Source organism: Mytilus edulis, chromosome 2 (assembly GCF_963676685.1).
Source record: "Mytilus edulis chromosome 2, xbMytEdul2.2, whole genome shotgun sequence".
Taxonomy (NCBI): Eukaryota; Metazoa; Mollusca; class Bivalvia; order Mytilida; family Mytilidae; genus Mytilus; species Mytilus edulis.
This window is the reverse complement of record NC_092345.1, coordinates 87,284,063-87,297,192: the sequence shown is the minus strand read 5'-3', so window position 1 is coordinate 87,297,192 and position 13,130 is coordinate 87,284,063. Positions and strand designations below refer to the sequence as shown.

The window sequence follows — 13,130 nt, the reverse complement described above, 5'->3', positions numbered from 1 at the left end:
ATTAACGATTATTTTTATACGTTCTGTTTCTTTTGAGCAATAAGAATAACACCAATTTTATGATAACATACACGATACACACATGAACAGCAGTCTTTTCTACGGTGACAATTATCAATTTCAAAACTTGAATGTGTATGATTGTGTAACAAAATCAACCAAAATCAACCATGCCAATTTTAGCATGCATGTTTATTGAATGTCAAGTCTGAAGCGTAGGACAACTTACACACTTCTGTTTCAAATTTGACAATGTTTTGTTATTTGTTTTTACTATTGAAATTAGTTATGTTAAAATAGATAATTTTCACCTTGAGCGATGTATTATTGTTGACCTTTCGAGATTCTTTTTTTGCAAACTCGTCTTCAGCTGAATGTGTGATTATAATATTACTACGCGGGCCTCAAGGGATTTTAAATTGGAAATAAGTGCAAAAAATGTAAGTTTTTGTGTCTTTCAAAACACAAACAATATACAGAATTAATTGCAGGATAAAGACAATAACTTTTTAGTGTCTTTAAATATCAGCTGTATTTGTACGAGGCTAAGAAACAGGTGTAATGCGAGCTTTCAGTTATTGTCTATTTAGGGTTCAGCTGGATGTGGGATTTTATCGTTGTGTTGAAGACCTATTGGTGGCCTTCATCTGTTTTCTATTCTTTGGTTGATTGTTGTCTCTTTCATACATTCCTCATTTCCATTCTCAATTTTATTATCTGATGATTTATGAAGATTGTTGTAAAGTGTATTGTTTAGTGTTTATCTTTTGTCAATACATAGAGACATGACTTTCCACTATGAACATTGGTATGAAGTTCAATGTGTAGTGTTTTCCTTTTTGGTACATTTTTTGAGTCTTGTCTAGTCTTTGTTTTGATCACTGTTTTGAGTCTTGTCTAGTCTTTGTTTTGATCACTGAATTAGAAACACTGTTATTAATTGGTAATGATTTGTAAAATATGACATAACACAGACTAAATCTGAGACATAATTTATTAAATGAGTTGCACTCTATCTGTGGACATACAGGTTTTACAAACCTGACAATAAATGCCTAGTCTTATCTATAATAATAAGCAATCACAATACACAATTTGTATACATATGCACACAATCCATGATTCAATGATAAACTTACACCCCAATAATCACTTATTTAGATAGGAAAATGTTCAACTAAATTTGAAAAATAAAGAGTAGAACCTCTCTAGAAACCCCAAAGTGAAAAAATGATTTCAGGTTCTCAAATATCATGTTGAATTTTTTTTTACTTTAAAACAATAGAAAAGAAACTTTTTTATTAAGGTGAAAAAGTTTTGTCTAAAGAAGACCACTAGAAACCATAATTTTGATGATTTTTCATCCTTTTTGATGCGTAGTTTGATGGAGCATGCATTTACAGTTGACCTCACTATACACATGGACCATTCAAATGCTTATCTTCATGGGAAATTATTCTGCAGTATTCCAGTCAAAAATGTTTTTTTTTATTGCAAGTTTTTCCTATTCTTGGGTGTTAGTTGTGATCTATTTACAGTAATGATAAGTATGTTAGATAGATGCAAGGTAAAACATATGTATGGAAAAAGACACCCTAAGGATGAGTAACATCAAAATTAGGTTCAATTATCAGTGTTTTCAGAGTAAATTTTATTTACTAACAAATAAGGATGACACACAGGCTCATATGGGCCTCTAAGCCAGGTGAGCTAGATTTGGATTTCCATAGTTCAACAAATTCCAATAAAAATGTGTAGACTGACAAAAATCTGTCACATTTCTAATTGTTCACATTAAATATTAAATCATAACAAAACAAAATACCCACTTACAGCTAAAAAGTATTAATCACATAACAAAACAGCTGAACCAAAAACAAAAATATTATTTTGTGTAATCATATGCATGTTTTTAAACAAATGTAACTTTCAAGTTTTGATCATAAAACTGCACACATTTTTAAAATAAAATTGGGTTCTAAATATGTGTGTGTATAATTTTGAGTTCACTAGTATTCTCTGTAGTATTTCTAATTTGTCCATGTGAAAATTTTTTTATGTGAGGACAAAACATCCAGTCAAATTTTGTTTTTATTTTTCTTTTCTAATTGATTTTCATAACAAGACCACCAGATTTAAAAATAAGTCCATTGGTGTCAGTTCTAGAATAAAACATTGCATATGACCATTCAAATCATTCTTTAATTCTAATGGTAGACTTGAAGTGTTTCCATATTAAGGTATTTTTTCTAAGTGTTCGAAATGTCACTCAACTGAGAAAAAAATGTATGGAATACACTAACATAGTTCATATCCAAATAGATAATGATAAAATAAACCAGTTTGTTCTACTAAAATGTTATATAGAAAATGTAAAAGGTGTTTGCTTATAAATGCTGAAAATATTCAAAACAAAAAAAACACATGTAAACAGTAATCAAAACATTTTAAAAGATTTTAAAAGTTGACAGTTTATAACTGATAAAAAATGACTAGAATTTTAAAATAAATCTTCATCTCAAAACATTTTCATTGTCAAAAATGTACACAACATATAAATATGCATCTAAAATTTATAAAAGTTTGTTCTAATATGGCTATTTTTAAGAAACAGGAAGAATGCTTTCATTGGTTCATTTGGCATAGTTATTTAAAATGGTTTTGAAGAAAACATTCAAAATTATAAAATCCCTTTATTAAAATAACATACAATAAAAGTAACAAACTTTGACCTCAAACTTGTACCCAATGTTCAATGGATCAGAGAAATACATAATCTTGTATTTTTTAAGCCTTAAAGGATATGATACCAACAATTACAAGCTGATTTTGATCGTGATATTAAGTTCAGAATACACTTTTAAATTTAAAGTAAAGTTAAAAACAACCCAAAAAACTTATCAATAACAACTTTCTTCCATACTTGTCACCTTTCATGTATGTCATGGTAACATAAATTTTACACATATATATTTATTTAAAAAAACAAAGGATGACAGCACCTGATCACATACATGACATATATATTACAAATGTATACACGACTTATATGTGGAACATACTGAGACAGTTTATACAGCACTATTATCTATGGATTGTAGAAAGTAAACAAAATATGGTTTTATGTTCATAAAATTCATCCTAATTTTAACATGTATTTCAGTCTAAGTACTGAAATTCAAAACGATGAGTTATGTACTAACGTTACTATCCTTGTTTCATATAAAGATCAAATATTATGGTTTTAGATGACTTGACTCCCCTTTGTTAGCTGTCCCTCAGCTATGTCTTGGGCTAATATATAAGACAATACAGAAATCTTTTATGATAATAAACAAATCTTTTTCCTCTATGATCCTGTGAATTTGAGTTCTATTAAAATGGAATATATATAAAAAAAAAAAAAAATGTAGCATTTAATTGGACAAAAAATATAAATGATCTTTTCATTTTTACATGAACTAAAATGTTGATTTAGTATAAATGTTTGTTGTTACGGGCTGATATAAGCAAGATCAAAATGATTACAGAACTTGATATAAAAACTGAATTTTCAGGGTCCTGAGTTTACAAACAGGCTTTCAACTGAACAATTATAGAAAAGTTATACACAAATTACAAAGATCTGAATAAAAATCGTAAAAAAACGTAAGTCTAATATGCTCCAATGACCCAAATTAAGACAAGTTTCTTGTTTACATATTGTTTATAATTAATACATTGACTAGTTTATGTAACCTAAGTTACCTTTTTTCTCTGCACTATATAAGTTGCACAAAACATTAACATTATTATGTCATCTGAAACTAAACAAAAAAATATTTCACTGGTATATACATACAACAGCAGTTACTGACTAGTCAAATGTGTTTCTAAACTCCTCTTTGGTGGGGGAGGAGGAACTTTTCCTTTCTTTGGAACACCTCCACCGATTCCCTCCAACAGTTCTGGTGGTGGCAGGGGAAGATCATTAATATCAATCAGTCCCTCACATTCACCCAAGTTTTCATAAAGGGGGTCATAATTTGGCACAGAATGTATATCAGCACTAGTAGTTTTGATTTCACTTGAAAGTCTTGTATTTTCACTCCGTTGAGGAGGTGGGGGTCTTGACTTATTGCCTATATTTGAATTAGGCCTTAAAGGCGAAGGTCCATTTGGAGAAGTTACTCCTAGTTCATAAGAATTAGCACCATTGTATTTTTGAATATTTTTCGGTCCACTATCAGGCTTTGGCAATGTAGCCGGAGGAACTTTGCCACCTCCTTTTTGTGGTCTCTGAGATAATTCTGATAGAAATGGTAATTGTTGTGGTAGATGATCGTCACTTGATGAGACAGATGATTGCACAGACATGTGATTTTGTGGCTGATGAGAATTTCCATAACTGTCATATATTGCACTTGATTTCCCAGACTGTGGAATCATAGAACTGTTTGATGTTGGCATAGAAGATGACATAACACGCTGTTGACCACATTGATACATTTGGTCATAAGGTCCATTAAATTGTGGTCCACTTGTTGTCATGGCATTAAAATGCTGTCCTTCAGGAGAATACATTGTCGGTGATATCACATTTTGAGAATTTTGTGAGTTGTATGCTTGTGTACTACATGATAATGGAGACGGTCTCTGTTTTTGTGTTGGCATGTTATAAGCACCTGGCTGATGATTCACTATAGGAGGTGACATCTGTGGAGCATGTGTATGAACAACAGTTTCAGGTCCACTTTTTCGTAATGGACTAATTCCTCCTATTTCCATGCTTACATAACGATTCTGCAACAAAGGCATTGCAGGAGGCATAGGTACACAACTCCGAGGGGTTGGTGGTGATGAATCATTTTGCATTGAATAACTGGATTGTATAGAAGCTGCTGTATGAACCATTGAAGGTGGAGCTGGGGAAGGTGGTGTAGCAAAGTCTGAGGAGACGGGAGGAGACATCTGTGAAGCAATCGGATGAGACAATGGCAGTGCATTCTGGGAGAAATGTTTAGACGCAGGAGGTGACATTACTAATTGTGGAGGTTGATGATGGCTGAGCATCGGAGGTGACTTTAATGCCTGTGGTAGTGTTTGTGGCATGGCTTTGTTTGACATTGCAGGTGAAGTCATGTGATGTGCAGCAGGTGAAGTCATGTGATGTGGAGCAGCCATTGACTTGTTTGACATAGTAGACATGAGTGTAGATGGAGGTTGTGGGTACGATGACATCTTGTGACACTCTCCAGGAGGGACTGGAAAATGGTCCTCAGTACTAAGATTGCTGTAATGACTAGAACTAGAACTTGACCTAGAATGTGATGTCATCTCTCGATTGACTGTAGGTGGTGACATAACTCTCTGGATAGGTGGCGGTGGTGGTGACGTCAAACGTTCTCTCATATTACAGATATTTGAATGTGTCGGGGGTGGTGGCGGTGTACAAAGCCTTTCCCTACTTGGTGTTGGTGACATTACTCTGTTTGGAGGTGGTGACAGTGGTAAACTTGAATAAGGCGGCATAACTTCCTCGATTGGTTGAATAGGTCTAGCTGGTGGTGGAGTTAGTGGTCGTTTATAATTCTGAGTTGATTGCACTTGTTTGTTTGGAGGGGGCGGAGAACCTGTTCGTTTTACATCAGTCAGTAATTGTTGCGCATGAATACCTGATATTTTGTCACAGTGATTTTGACGATTTAATGAATCTTGAGACGAGTTAGATCCCTTCCTTTCGTGATGAGATTCTTGTATGTATCTGTCATTTGGAATAGCTTGTGAGCGAACTTTTAATTCTCTTGAACCATCCGAACCTTTTCTATCATGCCGTGATTCATGAATTCCTCTTTCTGAGGGAATAATTTGAGAGCGAACCTTTAGTTCACGAGATCCATCAGAACCTTTTCTCTCATGTCGTGATTCTTTTACTCCTTCATTAGAAGCTTTACGAGAATGAATCTTAAATTCTCTTGAGTCATCGGAACTCTTTCTTTCATGCATATTTTCATAAAGTGGCTCTTTGTCTCCAGAAATTGAACGTACTTTAAATTCACGAGATGAATCTGAACTTTTCCTTTCATGTCGAGTTTCTTTCCCTTCTCCATGAATCACAGGAGCAGATTTCCTTCTGTCTTTTTCAGTAAAACTATGAGAATGAATTGGACTTGTAAGTGAAGATTTCCTTTCGTGTGTTCCATAAGATTCACAAGATGATATACTACTTCCATCCATTGTTTGTTGATACATTTCAGACATGTGTCGCGTGGTTTCAGTTGTAACTGGTATTCTAGCACGCATTTTGCTTGCACGAGAAACACTATTGAAGCGCATTTCTCCACTTGAAATAGAATCCTCACTTGATTCTGTTGAAGAACTTGTTATTGAATCTCTGTGTCGTAAGGGGACTATTTCCTCTCCCTCAGAATTTATAACAGAATGTGTATTACTAAACGACACACGTTTAACAACAGGTCTTTGCAATTCATACATACTCTGTCCTGTAAGAGAGGATTTACGTTCATGATGTGAATTCAACTCTAAGCACATGATTTCATCTGAAGATTCACATATAGTTGTATCACTCCCCGCGCTATTTCTTACTAATGTAGAATTCTGAACGTGAACAATTGAATGACGAGATCCAGGTTCTGGCATCGACAAACGACTATCTTGTAAGCTACTTCCCGGAACAAATTCCAAAGTTTCATCAAACGTGTCTGGATCAGAAACACTTGACCTGAGTTCCCTTGAGTCCCATGTTGATACTTCAGTTCTCAGTTTCTCATAATTAGTCTGTAATTGTTTGCCATACTGAAACAAGACAAAATATAAATTAAGTCATCTTCACCAATTAAAATTAATGATGAAATTTATTCTACCAAAACTTACTTAAACAACAAAATGTTCACCTACCGTAAACTTTAAACATATTCTGCAGTTTTCGCTTAAGTTTGACTTTGACTTTGAGATGAAGAATGGCAAAAAGGCTGTTTCTTTGCTCCAGATTTTTACATGTGTTTTGTGATTTTGTTTCATCAATTAATACATCAAATTCTTTCTTTTCCATTCAAAAGGAGGCTGTAATTTGTTTTGTAGTTTATTTTATTGTTTGTCCATTTTCACTTGTATTTCAATTGTACCTTATCTCTTGTTTTAATATTTCAAAACAATACTGTTCTACCTTCTATTCCATACTGCCATCAAATGTTCAAGATATAGTAAAGTTGGTTCATTTAATCCTTGCATAGTCTATTACTTTAATTTCTGAAATTTTGTTTATTCATCATGGTATTTTTTTTTTACAAAATCTGAGACTAAAATGTGATTGAAGAAAACAAAACATTACAAAATGCAATGAATTATAAATTAAGAGCTGTAATTAATGTAGTATTAAGTCTCATTTTATTTCTCAAAATTTTGAAAGTGTCAAACAAACTTCTAAATTTTACAGTTTACACAAGCCATAATGGTTTTTAACTCTGAATACAAGATTATACAATACAATCAGTGATCCTATGTTTACCTTTGCCATTCTAATACCCATGATCCACTGGTCCAAAGCAGCTTTGTTTTCTGTACAGAAGTAGCGTATGTATTTTGATGTTTTCTTCTGAATCTGAGGATGCTACAAAATATAAAGTCAATATTTTGTTAAATCATTGCTTATAGCATGTATAGTATGCAAAGCATTATCTATTCTAATAACTTGTAGAATTAGTTACATTTATTAAAACAGTCAAATCACTTCTTGTTTTACTAATTGCCATTACAATGTCTTGATCAAATCTGTCATCAAACAATACAATTCACACAAACTCTGTATTTAAACTTTCAACAAATTCTCTATTTTTTCATTTTTTAATAATCCACATAATAGATGTTATTGATAATCCTGATTGTCTCTCTTAGACTGCAAATTGCTATGAACTTCTAACAGGAATCGGGTTTCAGATGCAATTAAAATAATGCTCTGTGATTTTTGTTTGTACATGTATCATATCTTTTAAAGTCATGCATTTATATTTGAATAAGAATGCTATTATCATCTGTGATCATTTTTTATTTTACTTTGTCAACACCATTCAAATATGATAGCAATGTGAAAGCAATAAAACTAGTATGGAAACGGAAGTTAGTTAATAAATCATATTCTATTAACTTTTGAATTACATAACATAACTATTCTGTCTCGAAAATACATATTCATCTTTTTTCTTTAAAACAAATTCTATAGCCTTTGCATGAGAGCAAAAACGTATAATTCTTACATGCAATTAATTTTTCAGTAGAATATATATATCTTACTTTCAGAGCAAATCCATGATCAGTTGGAGCATGATATTTTTTCTTCCATCCGAGGCCATAGTACACATCCACATAAGCAAACTGTACCATACAGGTTAAATCTTTGGGAGCCTAAAAAGAAAAATTTAAAATTAATTCTTCTGTGAAGGTCAAATTGTTTTGTATTAAACTAAGAAGTCTCAAAAGGTAATTTTTTACTTTTATTGAGATACAGGATCTCAAACAAAGATATACTAAACAAAGGAGTATGTTCGATAAGGTCCTAAAATGGCCCCCTTTTTTAGCGTAATTTTCAAATTCAGATTTATCGACCAATATCACGATAAATTACAGCTAATACATTGACTAGCTAGGATATAAACCATTTTGTTGAAAATTTTACGTTTCTGCGTTTCATTATGACGTCACAAGTTGTACTCATATTGATTTTTCACGAAAAAATCAATGAAAATGGGTAAATTTCTATAGATTATTGGACAGGAAACATAGAGCGCATACGTCGACAACAAAGATCTTTGAAAATAATGTTTGTATAGACATTTAACATGTCTTATTTGAATCTTAAGCTTGTCGACGCCTGCGCTCTATGTTTCCTGGTCCTTCATTTGGTTGAAATCTAGCTGATTTTGTCAAATTTCACCAAAATTCCTTATTTTGACCTTTTTTGGATGTAAAATTCAAAGTGTTAGAATTAAACTTTGACAAAAAAAGTTAATTTTAACTTCCTAACATGTCTTAAAGGCAACTTAAATCAGTTATTGTCTTGTAACTATGAACTTTATAATTGGGGCCAAATATGGCCCTTACCGAACTTACTCCTTTGATGCTTACTAAACCTAAACTTGAGAACATAATATATTACACACTGTTTACTTCATCAAGTTTTACTATTACAACTGTTCATTAATATATCAGATGTTTAAACACATAACAGTTTTATAATGTGAAGTTGTTTAGGGTTCAATTGAATTTTCTTAAAAGTTAACAATTCCTTATTAAATCTTCATTCTTGTGAGTGAGCTAAAATAATGCCTAGCAAACCCAAAACCCTTATTTTCTGAAATTGACCAAATACATATTTATTTTAGTGTCTTTATCTTTTGTTTATTGTTAACCAAAGTTAATTTCTATTCATGACTTACTTATCTTGCATTCTTATGTTGTGCCATTGAACCATTGTCCCAGGTTAAGGGTGGCTTGAGCGCTCACTATTCGCTATTCTTTTTGCGTTGAAGGCTGTATGGTAACCTCTGATTGCTAATACCACTTCTTCCTTTAACTCTGGTGTCTCATTGGTCATTATACCACTTCTGCTTTTTTTTATATTGCAGTACAGTTAAGTCAATGTCTGAAGCTATGTTTTTTTTTATATCATTTGTACATGAAGGTATAAGTATACCAATGGATAGCAAACTCACCTTACTAACTTTCCCTTTAGGATTATAGTACAGTCCAGAAGCTCGTAAAACAAAGTAAAACTTTTTCCATGCTTTCTTTCCTTCTGACTTCAAATACATCACACCTTCAACCTCTGGGACTTGAGCACTACCATTGAAGAATTCCTGTAAGACAAGAAAAAAGAAATAAGACATCTTTTCCTCTGAATATTTGGACATGTCTGAAACAAATTTACAAATCAAAATTTATGCATTTTTTCCTCATAAAAGTTTTCCTTCTATCAGGTAAAATAAAAGTTTATCTTTCATTCATTTTATGCCTTTGACATAATTAAAACAAACCACTTTACTGTTGATGTGGAAAAGAATTTTATATTTTCAATGATGATTAAATCATTTGTACAAAAAAGGAAATACATATACAAAACTATACAATTATCAGAATATTAATTCAAATTTCTTTTTGTTTTATTAACATTTAATAAGTCCTTCTGTCTTCTTAAAGTCTTACCTGTACAAGTTTGTGTCTCTGGTTAGGCGCTAATGAGGCACCTTTCTCCGAGGAGGAACTGACCAATAAATATTTCTGAAACAGAAATCAGTATTTGTAAATATACATAACTGATCTTCAACTACATCTAGAGGATAGTGATGGAAGCCATTACAGTGGCACCCTCAGAAAATCATACACAGAAACCGTGATTAATACAATTAGGGTTGTTCCTTGAACATATATATGTACAGGAATGTCTTATTTTAACTAACTTTTTTGGCATAATTATCAATTAAGGAATAACAGTACTATAGTTAAATAGTTGTGGCCTTCAGTCTGTGTTTTGATGGTTGAAAATGAAATTCCAATCATATTCTAACATTTGAAGATAAAATAGACATCATTTGTACTTCCAACCTAGTGTTTTCCAATACTATAGTATTTAATGTACCTCTGGTTGCCTAAATAAATCAAATTTCTCTTGTCTCTCTTCAAACAAGATTCTATTTCTAGAATCCCTGGTCCACATTACCATATTCTCTACTAGACAGTCATGGTCCTCTAAAATTCTCTCTGTAATGATAAATAGGACATGATATTACAGTCAAATAGAATAATGCCTTTAAGTTTATTCATTCTGTAGAAAAGTAAAGAATGTAATCATTCAAAGTACACAGAGAATATAGGGAGAAAAAGTAACACAAAACGTCATTGTTGTAATGTTCTGTATAATAAAGCAGAGTGGGTTTTAAATTTAAGAGATTTGCATTGGTTTCACCCTATCTGAAAAGTAAGGCAAAGATTGAAAACATTAACTTAACAGTTCTTACTGCTTCTTTCAACTTTCAGACTTGTATAAAAAAAAGTCTGACTAATATTTGGTACCGGCCAGACCTGCCAACTATCCCAATTTTCATGGTATCATCCCGATTTTCATCCCTCAACCTGAATCCCGATTTGGGATCATAAAACCAGTCAAAATCTTGATTTTTTTAACTGTGATAGAAGATGCATAAATAAACCAGTTCAAATGATTCAAATAATAATGACGTTAAGTTTAATCCAATATAATAATTCCTACCAATGTTTGTGGCAGTTAATTTGGCTAAAAATTGTAACGTCTGAGTTGACTATTGATTGGATAATGAACTTCTTTATGATATCAAAAGAACTTTTTGTAATAAAATATTTACAATGTCATTTATATTTTGTATTGATTATACATTTGTTAAAAAAATGAATAATGCAGAACAGCTACATTTGTGTTGAAACATCTTAACGCTCAATACCGTTCAGATTGTAAATGATATAAACTTGCTGATGCAAAAATTACTATATAAATTTGCAATCAATTTTAAGTCCTATATCACAAAAGAAATTTAAATGCCAAAATTGCTTAAAATTTTATCAAGGCTATAAAATATCAAGTTTATTTCAATTTTAATGAGTTATCCGATTTAAATAATAATGATCTTAAGGATCAAATGATACAGCAATGATCATTTCAATAAAACACAACACGTCCAATCAATACCTTAATATTTACTAACTTATTACCACAAAGAACAACAATACAGCCCATTGAGAATTTTATCACATTTAAAAGAGAAAGATGAGAACTAGTATTGAATTAAATGATAATTAATAATTCTCACAATTTTATTATCATTTACTCAATTAATCAATACTATGACTGAATTTTAAAATTGTAAGTGATACAATGGTCTTAATATACTCATGTGTATTCTGATACAAACATTAAACGATAGAATTCTTTGTATTATGTGTGACTCATATAATATCTCTTTCTGACGAATACTCTGTAATACAGATGATAGCATAAATGTACATTTCAACTGTCTGTCTTGGCATATTTTCAACTGGGTAAATGGCAAACTACTTCAATTAAATGATTGTAAGAAAGTAAAATACATGTACTGGTAAAAGAGTAGACTATTACATGTAATTGCAAGTTCATCTTTGCAGAAGACAATCTTAAATTCTGATCATTGAACTTATTAGACTTCATGTCAGAAGAATTTTCCTCCAAACCAGGAAACAAATTATAAAACAATATCATCAATGTCACTGCAAAAATCAATGTTTATTTTCTGACAAAAAACGTGACAACTTCAACAAAGTGTTGGAAAGTAATTTACAATACAGATTTAGAAATCTTATTTCATGACTGGCTGAGTTTGATAATAAATGTCTTTAAAGTTCTACTGGAATATCATGAAACCAACTAATGTAAGAACCTATAAAACCTGGTGTCAAATTTAGCATGGCCTTAAAATTTGTCTGGAAATATAATACATTAATGTTCATTGGCAGTTTTTTATTATTCTGAAATCTCTAGAATTTATTTCATAATGAAAATACATCTCATGCCCCAAGAAGATAATTTATTTCTACATAAATATGCCTTTTAAGATGTTCTTTTTACTTTTTGACTTGCATATATAACTTGCTACATTTGGTCTCTTGTAAAGAGTTTTCTCATTGGCAATCATACCACATCTTCTTTTTTTATATTACAGAAAAAAGGTTTTGTTTTGATAAATAGACTACACACTGACACTGTATTTACTCATCTAACAAGTTGAACCAACAGTTTTGTTATTGTATAAAAAGCAGCTAAATTAAGCAAGAATCCAGATATAAAACAATGAATTTTTATACATGTAACATCTGTTTTGATTTGATAGTAGTGGGTGGATACCTAACGGAAATGGGTAATGATGTAATGGATAGTGTAGAAATATGAAGATAATATTTTCAATAAAGCAATTGTTACAATTAATTAACATGGTAAAAAAATAAAAATGTTGTCTTCCAAATTCAGCATTTCAGGTAAAAGTTCCCTTTCTGTCCTATTAGTCAGCTAACAGACAAACCTGACTTGACTATAGATTTTATAATTAACCATTTCATTGTTGTCTCCTGTCATA

At 31.5% G+C, this 13,130-nt stretch overlaps 1 protein-coding gene across 17 annotated transcripts in view; it reads right to left on the bottom strand.

Annotated features, from left to right (window-relative positions):
• Positions 1-976: 976 nt before the first annotated feature.
• The window catches only part of LOC139513282 (ras-associated and pleckstrin homology domains-containing protein 1-like), an 83,406-nt gene continuing 71,252 nt past the window's right edge, over positions 977-13,130 (bottom strand). For all 17 annotated transcript variants that reach the window (XM_071301627.1, XM_071301635.1, XM_071301630.1 and 14 more), the window contains 6 exons: positions 10,631-10,752; positions 10,198-10,272; positions 9,708-9,851; positions 8,290-8,400; positions 7,508-7,609; positions 977-6,795 (listed from right to left, as the gene is read on the bottom strand). In XM_071301627.1, coding sequence (XP_071157728.1) covers positions 3,850-6,795; positions 7,508-7,609; positions 8,290-8,400; positions 9,708-9,851; positions 10,198-10,272; positions 10,631-10,752 — 3,500 coding nt within the window. In that variant the 3' untranslated portion in view covers positions 977-3,849. The remainder of the gene's footprint in view (positions 6,796-7,507; positions 7,610-8,289; positions 8,401-9,707; positions 9,852-10,197; positions 10,273-10,630; positions 10,753-13,130) is intronic.